We start from the raw sequence: 13,758 nt of genomic DNA, 5'->3' as shown, positions 1-13,758 counted from the left end.
ATAATCATAATATTCATGTGAATTATTCTGTAGTGTACCAGTAAACAACAGTGACACACAGATTGGCCCATGAATTGCATAAAGCACAGACATAATAATTCTGAGATGCCTGCATGTTGCCGATGGCCTCCTAGATACAGCAAAGGGCATCTCTGGATAGGTGGAAAGAGAGAGAAGATGCCCTCTCATCAAGGAACGTGTCCCCTGATTTATTGTTCTGCTGGAAGAATTTCCATCAACCAGTGTGGTGGTGGGACACCCTGCACCACACTGGCAATGGAAATTCCACTACATAATTAATCCTATTTCTTAACAGTGGAAGTTTATCTCTCAATATGGGTTTTTCTATCATGAGAGGTGCTGTTTTGGGGAAGCATCCCCAAGTACATTTATGCCATAGTTCATGCTGAATGGTGGAGTTTCAGGCATCAATGTGGTCACTGGAAATGTTGTCCAAATTGGCAGCACATTAACAGCGCTCATGTCTTGGCTTCCAAAGATGCAGAGGTATGTTTCACATGTCAGGCCACCTGTCTGTGAAAGTCTGTCACACTTTCTATGATGTTCCTTTGTGATGCCAAACAAGATGGCTGACCTGATGCTGTAAATGATGATGCTGGACTGTCATCATCGTTGGTGGATAAAGCACTGCATCAAGGCGAACCTGGAGATAAAGGTGCTCTGCTGGGAGACCATCTGAGATGGAGCTAGCTCTTAATATGGTGGTTTGATCTCTGTTTTAAGTACTCCATTGTCTTTCATCTGCCTTTTGAGCAGTGCCAAGATACCCTTAGGGGTGATCGTGCTGTGCTTTACAAATGCTACAATTGATTGGTTGAATGTTTACTTTACATAAGAACCCCAACAAATATACATGCAATCATGCTCTGAACAGTATCAGTTAAAAGAAACTAAATAGCACACCTGTTTTGTTCACAAGTGGCACTGTATGAAAATATCCTGGTAGGTTGAAAATAAATAAAAATCAAGAACATATCTTGTATGTCTGGCATTACGATTAGGCTAATATATAGGTTTGGAAACCAAGAGGCTTATTTACAAGTGGCATGCACCACTTATGCGTCACTTTTTGTGACGCACATGCAGCGCAGGCTGCAGGCCCAAACTTAGAAGGCTTTACATGGCCTTGTAGATATGGAGTAAGGCAACACAGCACAAGTCGCTGCATTGCCTTACTTTGCATCAAAGAGTCGTTCAATGGGTGTTGTGGATGTTCCCACGCAACACCCATAGATTTTGATGCATCCCCAGATTTGAAAGGTTTTGTAATCCTGGAAATGCACCAAAAGCCTATGCCACCCCAGGGTTGCACTATAGGGAGAAATATTAGGGAGAAATATCTTTATTTCTCCCATTTTTCTATGTGTACTGCATAGAAAGAGAAAATCGCCTCTCATGATTGCTTTTGTGCAGGAAGGTGTCCCACTCTGCACAAAAGCAATCATCCCCGCAACACAGGCACCCTTGCATCATGGTGCAGGGGCGCCTGTGTTGGCGCATGACAGCACTTTGTGCGCCAGCACATGGAAAAAGGACAGGAATGCGTCATATCTTGTAGATACAGTGCATTCCTGTTCTTTTGTTTTGACGCAGGGCAGTGCAGCAACAAGGCTTGCAATGCTGCCCTGTACCAAAACATTGTAAATGAGGCCCCAATTTTCAGCACCACAAAGGTGGACAACAAGTATGTGAAAACCTAATATTGTTAAAGTTCTTGCAAGAGCAGTTATTTTTTTTTGTTTTTTGCTTTGACAGTCTGGCTAGCACAGTGTTCCAACTTTTTTTTTGCCATATTACAACACCATGTCCTGTTATCACACCTAGGTTCCAAGCCCTCCCACAATGTGTAATTCCACTGAAGTGGTTGCATTCACAACCGGCCCCTACAGACTATATCATCAGACCTACAGTTATGTATGAGAGAAAACACTGCCACACACCTGTGCCTGACATCTCCCACGACACCATACCAGACCGCGTTAGCACAGAAGAAAAGAAAGATGAGCAGCCAGCAACAGGTGGCTCTTTGGACACGAGTGAACCGGCTGCGTGGTGGTCGATCCCACATGGACAGCCAGACATGCTTTTCAGAGAAACCCCTCTGCAGCTCCGCCACAAAGATGCGAGAGAACTTTCTGAGGTCTGTATCACCTGATAGGAGGAAAGGGAGAGTTGCTGTAGTCAGTTTAAAGGCATCCTATGTGTATACATACATATACAGGTAATTAGGGCGAATGAAAAACAATCCTTTAGCCAGAAGGACTCAAACATTCTGGGCCCCCTTGATGGTAAAGATCATTTTTCAGTACAACTAACCACGCGCTAGTTCCCAATATTTGAAAGCAGAATGTATGGAGTTACTGGAACCACTGAAACCAAATCCTCAAAACAAGCTTATGCCTAGATTAGTTTATACACCTGCCCGTTCCTCCCTAGGTACACGTCAGATACAACTGCGTGTCTGTATCAGTGGCCTATGGTTCTAGGTGAACATCATCAAGATATGCAATCCATACTCTAGATCAATGTGTCTGCCCATCTTCTGTCCAGGTGAATTAATCCTTCTTGGGTGAAGGCCCACCACACAGCCCACAGTGTGCTATCAACGTTCAGTTTATCTTGGTACCTTCACCCGTCCATCAAGAGGTAATGTTAGTCAATGCTGGGCTTTGTGTATTACATTTACCTAGGTATTCACAGAACACAAACCAGCTTCTGCTCACTCAACTGTTGCAGATGTGTTTATTTATTTATTTTATGTGTTTTTTTATATAGTGCGGACATTACCTGGAGGTGTTGGAGCGCTTTCCAATAGAACGAAAGAAGGTTACATGAGAAAAATTGGGAGAAACATAGTAGTATATGTACAAATAGCTACTACAATTTATGCTCCTTTAGTGTATCGACAACCCGAACAATGTGCCACCCACTCTGGCACTATCTGTGACATCTCCGGGTTATATGTGTTCCCTCATCCCATGTGACCTCTGTTCTGGGCCTTATATGTGTCTATTAATTCCTTAAAGGGCATTTGCTTATGCATCATGTTCTGAAGGACAATACCTAGGGGTTGTAAATGTGCCAAACAGGCCTACAAGGACAACCAACATTCAGCCCAGCAAAACCACTCACTTGCAGCAAGGACCTCCTTCTCCACCATGTGTCCTCTTCCTTCGCGGCCCACAGACAGCCAGTCATTTGCCAGGAAGAAGTAGCGCTTGCCACTCTGCAGGTCCTTCACAATGACATGCTGCAGGTACCAAGAGGGGCTCAGTCCTAGACAGATACAGAAAGAGAGCCAAGAAATGAACCATGAAGCACGCACTGCTCTAGCCACAAAGAACCTGTTATGTTAGGAGTGGTAATGTCATGGTTCTATAGGCATTCATATCAGTTGTTTCATTTTAGGCAGTGTCCAACAATTTTTCGTTTTCATGAATCATCAGGAACTGCATCAATCAATACTACTTCTGTCTCAATGCATTTTTCAACACCCATATTCTTTTACTAATTTACAAACTCATTGAGGTTGAAATAAAGGAACATTCAGCATTGCTTTTTGCTCCTGGCAGTGGTTGAAAGGAGAAAAGCATGGACGGAGTAATCTACCTTATCATCTTCTTATAAGACATACTACAACTAGTTTTAATCCACCCCACCTCATAATTATACCAAACTAGAGGACAGAGTGACGTTCATGAAAGGCCTAGTTGTAAAAAAATGGGAGGATAGCAGAGGGTAAGTAAACATTGCTCTTTCTGGAATAATACAGGTTGACAACAGGAGTGTATGTAAATCTTATGAAGCAAAGTCCCCTTTCAATCTTCAGGCGTCAAATGAAGAGGCGTCAAATTGAGAGAAGGTGAGAGGGAGCCTCGGGAGGGCAAGATGGAGACAGATGGAGATAGATCTCAGATCCCTTGCCAGATGCCAGCAGCTGATCCCAGACTGTGGGTACCATCAGGACAGCTACACTGCTTCCTCGTTTTGCAGATCCTCGACCAATTTATGGGTTAACCATTGGTCCGAAGATACCATGAGGAAAGTGCCCAGATTCATTCAGAAACGCACATGACCTAATGGGCTGGCATTCCCTCCCACTCAAACTGATCCGCCAACATTTATTGAACTGTTTGCTGCCATAGTCATCCAGCTAGCCAAACACATTTTATAGTTAACAAAACACAAATAGTATCTTAATCTGCCCCTTTGTTCATTTAGGAACATTCCTCCTAATGTGACTGTTTAAGACTTTGAGTTCTATACCCAATACAGACAATGATCATGTATAGACCATATATGTCATTGTCTGGCAGACATTCATAAAGGCATAGTAATCTCACAGGAAGTCTAAGGGGTTGTTTTAAAGTACCTTTATTGTCATGCCATATGCGGATTTTCCAGAGGCTCCCGAGGCTCCTTTCTGTTGCTATCTGGAAAACATCCAGGCTGTTTCTGTGAAAGGAGCCCTCTCCATCCAGATGTCTGTGTCCACTTTTATCCTCCACGCCATATAAGTTTATCCCCACATGAGCGGTTGTACCTGGTCAGAAAACACAGAAACACACAGCTATGAACCCTAAGGTAGACAAGCGACACATGTGTCAGTCATGCAAAGTATGGGTCAGGCTACGTTCAATATGTCCAAATTCAAGAAAAATAAATGAGCACTTTAGAGCCAGATCATTGTGGTGCGAAATGTTACTCAAGTAGGAGACAATGCTATTGTCATGGGCAGTATTATTCCAGCAATCAACAGGCACTACAGGTTGCAGCCCACTGGAGAAGCCTAAATGCTGTAATGTAATGTTTAACAACTGGTACAGCTGTGGACTGTTGTAGTCACGAGATGCGGGTAAGATGGTTAAATGGGAGAGAAGAATGTATTAAATGGAATACCCTTATGCTGACATCTCATCCAGGAGGGTGCACTAGTATCAACTGATCGGGGAGAATCAGACATACTAACACTGGAGTGTCGCAACAGAATACCTATAGTAGCTACTATTGGCCCTCAGACACTCCATTGTCTTTGATGCAGCTCCCAACATCTGAATGTTTATGGGTAATAATTGCTGATTGTTACCTTCTTCCAGAACATGGTACTTTAAGGGCCTCTTTTCGCACATGGCATTTTGCCAGTCGGCCAGGTCGGCAGAGGCCACAGTGGGTCGATCGAAGGGACTGTATTTTTGCGAGCGGGCACCTTTTTCGATGTACCCACTTGTCGAAGTATTTTGTTATGAAAGACCAAACTTCCAAAGCAAGGGAGTTTCTTCCTGTGTGTCAAAGGTCATTGTGAGGTTTCCTTACTCAGTCTCAGGCAGGCGAAATGAGTCATGGTGGCTCCACCCTTAACAGGGTGGGCTTCTCTCGTTGGGACCAGATCGCTCTGCTGCAGCTAAGCCCTTGGTAGACGTTTCTCACAAGGCAGCCAGCTGAGATTCCACCATCAGCAATCCTGCAGTTTCCCCACTTCTAAATAGGGTAGAGAAGTGCAAGTTTGGTGGAACGGTACATCTGCTGTTTTATGGCAGATGCACCATTCAACCAAACTCTTAATGATCTAGTATTACAGGTCATTTCCAATGCAGGTGATGCATCAAGCAGAATCTATGCTCATGCTAAAGCTTAGTAAAAGAGTACATGGACACATTGTTCCAGATGGTCCTGATGGACATACCTCAGCTGCTTAGCAGGGAAGGAAACCAGACTCAATGTCATTCCACTGATTATCAGCATTTCAAGAACTTTGGCGAGGCTGGAAACACAATATTATTCTGTAAATTGCCTAAGACTCTGGGTCCACGTTAGGCTTTTTGAATGTGGGGTTATAAGTGAATGCTTAAACATTTTTTGGAATGTCCACAAACTGATGGTAGAAAGTGACAACATTTGTGATGAGATACAATGAGCACTGGTTGGGAGGCTTGAGAGGCCGGTATTGCAGGTTTCATGAGGAAGGGCTGTGTGGGCATCAGGCTGCTGATATTCATAGGTATTTCAGTCTTGTGATGTGGTGGTTTTACTCATTGTGGTGGTGCACAGAGTCATTCATATGACAGGTGCAAGTTCTAAAGATGGAGGTGGAGAAGAGGTAATGGTCAGCATTACTACGGTAGGCATTGTAAAGTGACCTCTTTGTGGGTAGTGATAGCCAGTTTTTCTTTTTTTTTTAGAATCACCGCTGGTAATTTTGAACTCGAAACTTGGAACACTGCTTTTCAGTGTCGAGTGTATGTGCCTTGATATGCAAAACATGTTGAAATTGGCTTACAACATGATTGGCATATTTAACTTTGTAATAAGGCCATAGTGTATGGTGCAGAAATACACCTATAGCATGGAAGGTTAAATGCCACTTGTAGACGGCAGCACGTATTGTGCTATCCACTACAGTGGCAGTGAAAGCATGGCTTCAGGCCTATCCTGTATAGCCTCAAAGCAGCAGCATGAACTCTTCTGCCCAGACCTGTTAAGGAAATACCATTTTAAATATTAAATAGGTCACCCCTAAGCACACCTTACTGCCAACACAGTTGGACGCATATTATTTAAGAATGGAGCATGTATGGCATCAGATATGGCAAGTTACCCCAGTGACTAAGTCAAAAACAACACTGTCACAGGTCAGGCTGTAGCTGGCACGAACGACAAATCAAAGTATAGATTATACAGTTTAATCTATAACTTTTAACCTGTACCAACTACACTCTCAATTCAAAGACAAATTTTTACATATTTTAAACATCCAATCTAATGAAGAAGTTAGATTTGTATTAAATATGCTGTAAATGTGACTTTTAGAATTTTACCTTTATCCTGTCTGAAGCTGCTGGAGATTAATTTGCATTAGCGGTCCAGTAACTGTCCAGCATGTACTCGGACTGTACTAGGCTCCCAGAGCAGAGATAATATCCTGGGAGTGGGGACGTGTCTTCCATCTCTGGCAGGAATAGTAGCTGGTGTGGGACAAGGAACTTAACTGACTTCAAAGGCCAGAGGTTGGGTGCAACCGGAATGCACCGGGTGCTGACTTGTTGACGTGTTTGATTTATGTGACTGTGGTAGTGACCAGTGTATTCCTTGTGATCTGTGCCCTTTCAATTATGGACAAACGTAAAGCTACTGAGAAACCCTCGGGGTAGCACGCATAAGCAAGATGCCTAGGCACTCTGCACAAAACTGTACTTTAAATGAAATAGATGACCTAATAGTGGAGGTGGAGGGTATATTAGCTTCAAATAATCTGGTTTTCTCCAAGCGTAAGGGGCCTAGAGGCTCTAAACACAAGGGAATTCACTCATATTTTAATAAAACTTCCTTCAGTCAGGGTAGCGTAATAAGGGATATAGCCTTTAATGCAGAGGTGAACCCTACTCGGGAAGGCCAAGTTTTTATTAGTGGGGGTGGACGAGTGTAAGAGGGTCTTCTGGTAAAGATTCAATAAGATTATTATGCTGGAACATGGCAGGTCTGCGAGCTAAGCTAGCGGATCCGGACTGGGGAGAGTTTATTGATACTCATCAAATAATACTTCTGCAGGAGACGTGGGCAGTGGTTCCAGGATTTAGATGTGGTTATGTCGCCTTTACGGCGGATGCAGTGCCTTGTACCTAGGGTAGAGCCTCTGGTGGACTGTTTATCTGGCTGAAACTAGATCTTTTTCCAATAGTGAAAAAAGTTGCAACAGGGATTAAGGATTTGTTGGGGGGTAGAGGTAAAAGTAAAAACTCCCATGAGGGTGCGATACATTGCTATTTTCAATGTCTACAAGAGATCTGTCCCCCACAATGTACTCTCCCCTATAGTGGTCCACCTTGTTGATATTTTGAAGAGCTAAAAAGGCAGCACTCTGAAACTTACCCAACCAGCCCAATGGATAGCCACATAGTATCTGATCAAATCATAGAAACTTTGAGTGTGGTTGCAACTCAAGTGGAAGATCTGATTTTTTAGAATGGCTTAAGAATTGCAAACGGCAGCACTAGTTCTGATATCCCTCCTAAGCCGACCTTTAAGAGAGGTCTTGTAAAATCTCATATCGATTACCTCTTGCTGGATCAGGATGCGTGGGCCTCTCTAGTTGACATGGCTGTCGTCTCCAGAGCAGATGCACCATAAGTGCTGTATTTGCAGCGGCTTTGTTTATAATTTGTAACCTATCTCCAACTTACAATATGAGTTTGGTAGAGGCAGTCAACAACAGGAGGAGTGTCGAATGGGCAGAAGTTATGGATAATAAAGCATCCTAACCCAAATTTACGAGCTATTTGTAAACACCTTTGTTGAGGTAACTAATAGAAGAGGGTGTAAGCCTGAAACGTTCCCTGAGCACTGTCAGTGAATGGAACAATTAAGGCCCTTGTTCTTTAATGACAGGAAAAGAGGACCCTCCCTTAGAAATGCCCCAGGGTGGTACACCAAGGAATGCCAGAATGCTAAGACCAAGCTCTTGGAAACCCTGAAGTCGGGCACCAAAACACAAATAACTTCCGCAAGGAATCACTATAAGTCTATTCTATCCAAAGCAAAAAAGAGTTGGGAGACGTATCAATGGGATGAGCTTACTAATGCACTCAAGCGTAAGAACACAAAGGGGTTTTGGAAATTGGTAGCATCCAGCTCAAAGATAACTGATAATCACCTTGACACAGTAGTGCAGCCTGAGGGGAAGAACACTTCAGGGCCTTGTACAGTGAGAAGGGGTGGGAACATGCTGGGATTGTACTGGAGGAGCTTAATGAGGGGGGTTGCCTTGATGCTCCAGCGGCTCGAACCAACTCTTTACAGAAGGTGGATAACACTGAGTCAGAGTCCTCCTACTTCACTGTTGAAGAAACAAGGACAGCAATAATGCAAATGAAGAGGGAAAAGGCCCCAGGGCTTGATGATATTCCAAGCGACTTCCTTCTATCTCATCCTGAGGTGTGGTCTACCTATCTCAATGCTCTTAGAAATGCCATTATGAGGGGTGAAGAAATTCTGCCCACTTGGCGAGGAGCGGTTTTTGTACCAATCTACAAAAAAGGGAGTAGGGACCTACCAGCCAACTATAGACCAATCAGCTTGCTGGATAACGCCCAAAAGATTTTCTGTAGACAGGTACTGGCGAAGCTACAAACTTGGGTCACAGATAACCATATTCTTGAAGACGCCCAGGCAGGTTTCAGGTGCAACACCAGTACCCTTGACCGGGTCATCTGGTTCAAGCTGCTCCGTTGGAAGTATATTACCCTGAAGAAAGATCACTTGTATGTTGTGTTTATAGACCCGAGGTCGGCATTTGACTTAGTCCCAAGGGACAGTTTGTGAAAGGTACTTGAAGCTTATGGGGTCCCATGCAAACTATTATGGATATTAAGAGTCCTCCATGCAAACACCTTTGCAAAAGTAAGGTGAAATCTGGGTGGGTTACCTAATGGGCAAGATTCCAATCCATCGGGGTAAAACAAGGCTGTGTATTGTCTCAGACATTATTTAGCCTTTACATTATTGGTGCAGTCTCTCCCAATGTACACATGATGCCCCTAAGCTAGCAGGAGCCGCAATCCCAATATTAATGTTTGTGGATGATATCCTGCTCATCTTTAAATCTCCTATGGGTCTCCAGGCAGAGCTGGATTCTTTTGTGACCTCCTGCAAGATGAAGGGCCTTGAAATCAACCATCTTAAAACAAAATTTATTAACACCCATAAATCGTTCAGGGGGAGAATGGTAATTGAAGGCTCCATAATTGAGCAGGTCAAGCACTTTGACTATTTAGGGGTTCGGCTGTCCGACACAATGACTTTGACCCATCAAATAGAGAAGAGTAAAAACCTTCTTAAGCAGAGAATCTACCTGATCAGTAGGAAACAGAAGGTAGTGGGCGATGTCACCGGCCCTCCAGGTTTATAAAGCAGCAGCTTGACCTGCAGCCACTTATGGGGTTGAAATCTGGGGATTTGCAGATGCTATGGCCCTCCTAGTGGCTGAGATAAATTTCATAAGAGGTTTATTTAAGATAGGCAAAGGCACGCCCTCTGAGGCTGGATTTAGCACTTAACCATACTAACTTAGAGGTAGCTCTTAAACCCTTATTGTATTGGGTAAGGCTGTGGTCAAACGAGGAGCTGACATCATACAGGGACTCCCTAAGTGATCTAATCTCCTGAGATTCAAGGGTAGTTACGCCATGGCTTACAAATGTTAAGATGCAGGGCGAGAAGTTGAAAATGACAGACCTTTGGAACTCACCAGCAGTTGCCGCTAAGGGAGCCAGGCAGAAGGTGAAAAGTGCCTTTTGGAACAACTCCCAGGAACAGATTTGGTTGCACTATGACAATGAGAACCTGCCCGGGCAATTCCTAAAGGTAAACTGCTCTCCAGCTTATGAGTTCATGGATGAAATCTATCCACCTATTGCCAAACGGCTTTATCTCCAATTTAGATATGAGTCTTTACTTTTAAGAACCACAACGGCCAAATGAGACAAGCAAGATGCCTCAATGTTTTGCCACTTATGCCCATCGGATAAAGAAACCAAGGCTCAATTTCTTTATCTCTGTCCCTAGTATACACAGCTGCGCAGAAAATGGTTAATTGTGGTCAGTAAGCTTCTGAGTGTTAGACATCATTGGGAGGCCCTGAGAATCCTTAAATACGACACAAAGGCTGTGATAGTATTCGCAGGAGCTAAATACCTAGAGCACACATGGTATATTAGACGGAGGGGTTGGTCCTAATGGAATCTTTAACACTTAAACTACTTTAACATACTGCTTTCTTAGTGTTTATAGAGGCATGTGACCAAGTTGCATATATTATTCATTTTGAATTGTACTGCCGACCCTAGAGAGTTATTTGGACAGATCTCGGCTTGGAGGTGGACTGACCTCATCCATCACATATCCCTAGGAAGCCTTCTGGATCATTGTTCTTCCATAGGCAACCAACATGGGTTGGGTGTTTTTGGCATGGGTAGCGGATGAAACATTTGAGTTCTACTCCCTTTAAATGTGTCTCTGGCTTATTTCTCTGCAAATCTCTTAAGATTTTACTCCAAGTAGCTCCAAATAATATATTTTGGAGGTGGACTGTCCCCACCTGCTATATACACTTGGGCAGCATCTCAGGCCTCCATATATGATATAATAATGGAAGAAACTATAATTGCGCATTCTTAGGCAATTAACACAGATCAGTAGATTCTGTTTTAGGCAGCTGATGATTTACTTGACTAGTATTTCTTTTTAAATATACACTTGTCCTATTTGTCCATATATGTATTTTAAAGCATTTACTCTAAGTAGTCTTAAACAATATATTCTTCTTTTTGCTCTAATTATTACAATAATGTGTGCACTTTATATGGAGTGTCCTACTAATGTATATTTTATATATTTATGTATGCTTTTATGTTTTTTACCAAAATAAAGTAATTACTGAACTTACTGAACTGAATTCAAAGGGTCCTGCACTGTCACAACTAAATGTTAGGCGAAGCCTGGAAAGGCCCCAGCTTTTGTCCTCACTGTCAGACGGTTTTGAGTGACCACATCGGATGAGGCTGCTCATTATCTTGGACACAGCTTTGGGTTGACACACCAGGGTAGACAGGTCTCCTCATCTTTGATTTTGAGAGGCGCAATGTGGGATTGTTTGCAGTAGGGCAAACAGGAACTGGTAAAAAAAGTGGCCCCAGGGACCTTTAACCAATTGGCTAGTGTGTATCCGAGAATCACCCCAACCACCAGCTGGTGCCAGGCATAAATATGGCACCGAAAGGTACCATCCTCAAAATACTTACTGGACATGCAGAAGATCAGAAGAGGGCCAGACCTGCTGTTTGTGACCTGAGAGGAGCCCTGACGGATATGATCCCCCTTGTACACAGCACAAGGAAGTGGACTCCAAGGGTCAATTGTCTAACCTCGTGTGCATCAACAGGGATACAAAAAAACTGCAAGAGGCCTTTTCCTTGAAGGACCCTGATGATCAGTGGCAACTGGGCCTGGGCTGGACTTTTCTGTGGCCTCCACCTGACACCCTCAGAGTCTTAGTGCCCTCCATTGAGGTCCTAAGGGACAAAGAAACATACTGCTGTGGTTGTTTGGGCATCTGAAGAAAGTGTGGAAACCTTTGAAAACCTTTCCTCCAGAGATTCTTGGGAGACCTGTGGGAAAAAGTATCCGACTGGCGGTTTCATGGCGTTAAATTGAATTTCAGATTCATCCCACTCGTCCCCAGTGGGACCAACCTGTTACAAGAATCCGAACCTTGGTTCCGCAGCAGCGGCTAAAGTTTCAGCGGCAGTGGGACTTAAAATTGTTTTTGAACTTTTTGACTTTGAAATATTTTTGAACTTTTTGACTTCCAGACTTTCGATAGGACCAATTCATGTGGTCTATTGGACCACAGCTTCTTTGCGGTCAGCCTAAAAACACACGTGGGTCCTGGTCTACCACTTCCATAGATGATTATTGGCACTATATTCACTTACATTTTTTAAAATTCAGATTTCCAGTTCCCCTTATGGGATATTTGTACGTTTGGGCTTATTTTACTCTTAAAATGTTTTTTTTTGTTTTTTTTTTTAATTGGTTGTGAAGATTTATTACGTTTTGTGTAACTTTTGCTAATCTGTAAATACTGCTTAAAGACTCTGCAAGACTTTACACATTGCTTTTGATTTAAGGCTGACTGATGTGTGTTACATTACTGGAGATTGAGCACAGATTTATTTTATTTAATTCATGTGACATATAGCCATCCACTTGTCCACCCCAAATAATAATCCACTTTCCTAGAGTGGGCATTACTCTCACAGTGACAGCCAGCATTATGTTACATTGTTTTATGTTAGCAAACATGTAAAGCGCATATTCACCAAAGGTTTCTTTGCGCTGAATTAGCTAAGACAGAGTGAGCCAACTGAACCATGGGCTGATGGGATCACCCCTCCTAAAGGTTGTGTGTCTGTCTGAATAGCTATGTTTTTGAATTCTTTCAGAATAGGAGAAACTCAGTTCCCAGCCAGAGATAATCCGAGAGAACATTCCATAGTGTGGCTGCCTGATTGGAAACTCCAGCCACCCAGGCCTTTCCTTGATTATCTAGGAATGGCTAGGTAATTTACTCTAGTAAATCAAAGTGTTCTAGGGGAGGTATATTTGTTGATTTTCTTATTCAGAACGTGAGGGCCTGGGCCACTTATTGACTTACCAGTGATACAGTGAGTCTTAAATAGAATCCTCTGTTCCACTGGCAGCCAATGCAGCTGCCTAAATAATGGTGCTACGTGGTTATAGAAGGTTATAGATGAGGTGGGCAGCCTCATTTAGGATAACCTGTAGCCTATGGAGGGCACTGTTCGAAAGTCCTAAGTAAATAGAATTTGTGCAATCCAACCTTGATATAGCGATTGCCATTACAATAAATTTTACTTCTTCTAACAACGGGAAAGGGGCTCATTTTCCAATCAATTTGAACAGTTAGCTACATTTATTACACAATATTATGGTGGGGCTTAATGCTGAAGTAATGGACAGCAATACCACTGTTGAAAATATCCCCAGGGTGGGCAGCATTGCTGTAAATAACTTCCAGAGGTCAACACTATCATTGAGACAGAAGTATTGGGAATTCAATTTTGAACCATCCACGTGGTGGACAATACTTCCCTAGTGAGTGACACTTATCAGAGTGGGTAATACATTTTCAGTGATGTCCAGCATTATCAGGATAACATTATA

General features: G+C 43.0%; 1 protein-coding gene across 1 annotated transcript in view; it reads right to left on the bottom strand.

The window, feature by feature from the left end:
- PKD1 (polycystin 1, transient receptor potential channel interacting) overlaps window positions 1-13,758 on the bottom strand; it is a 372,995-nt gene that overhangs the window by 71,725 nt on the left and 287,512 nt on the right. The window contains exons 27-29 of the mRNA XM_069209747.1: window positions 4,394-4,564; window positions 3,154-3,297; window positions 1,962-2,172 (exon numbers count right to left, since the gene is read on the bottom strand). Coding sequence (XP_069065848.1) covers window positions 1,962-2,172; window positions 3,154-3,297; window positions 4,394-4,564 — 526 coding nt within the window. The remainder of the gene's footprint in view (window positions 1-1,961; window positions 2,173-3,153; window positions 3,298-4,393; window positions 4,565-13,758) is intronic.

Source organism: Pleurodeles waltl, chromosome 10 (assembly GCF_031143425.1).
Source record: "Pleurodeles waltl isolate 20211129_DDA chromosome 10, aPleWal1.hap1.20221129, whole genome shotgun sequence".
NCBI classification, from domain to species: domain Eukaryota; kingdom Metazoa; phylum Chordata; class Amphibia; order Caudata; family Salamandridae; genus Pleurodeles; species Pleurodeles waltl.
This window is presented reverse-complemented; position numbering and strand designations above follow the sequence as displayed.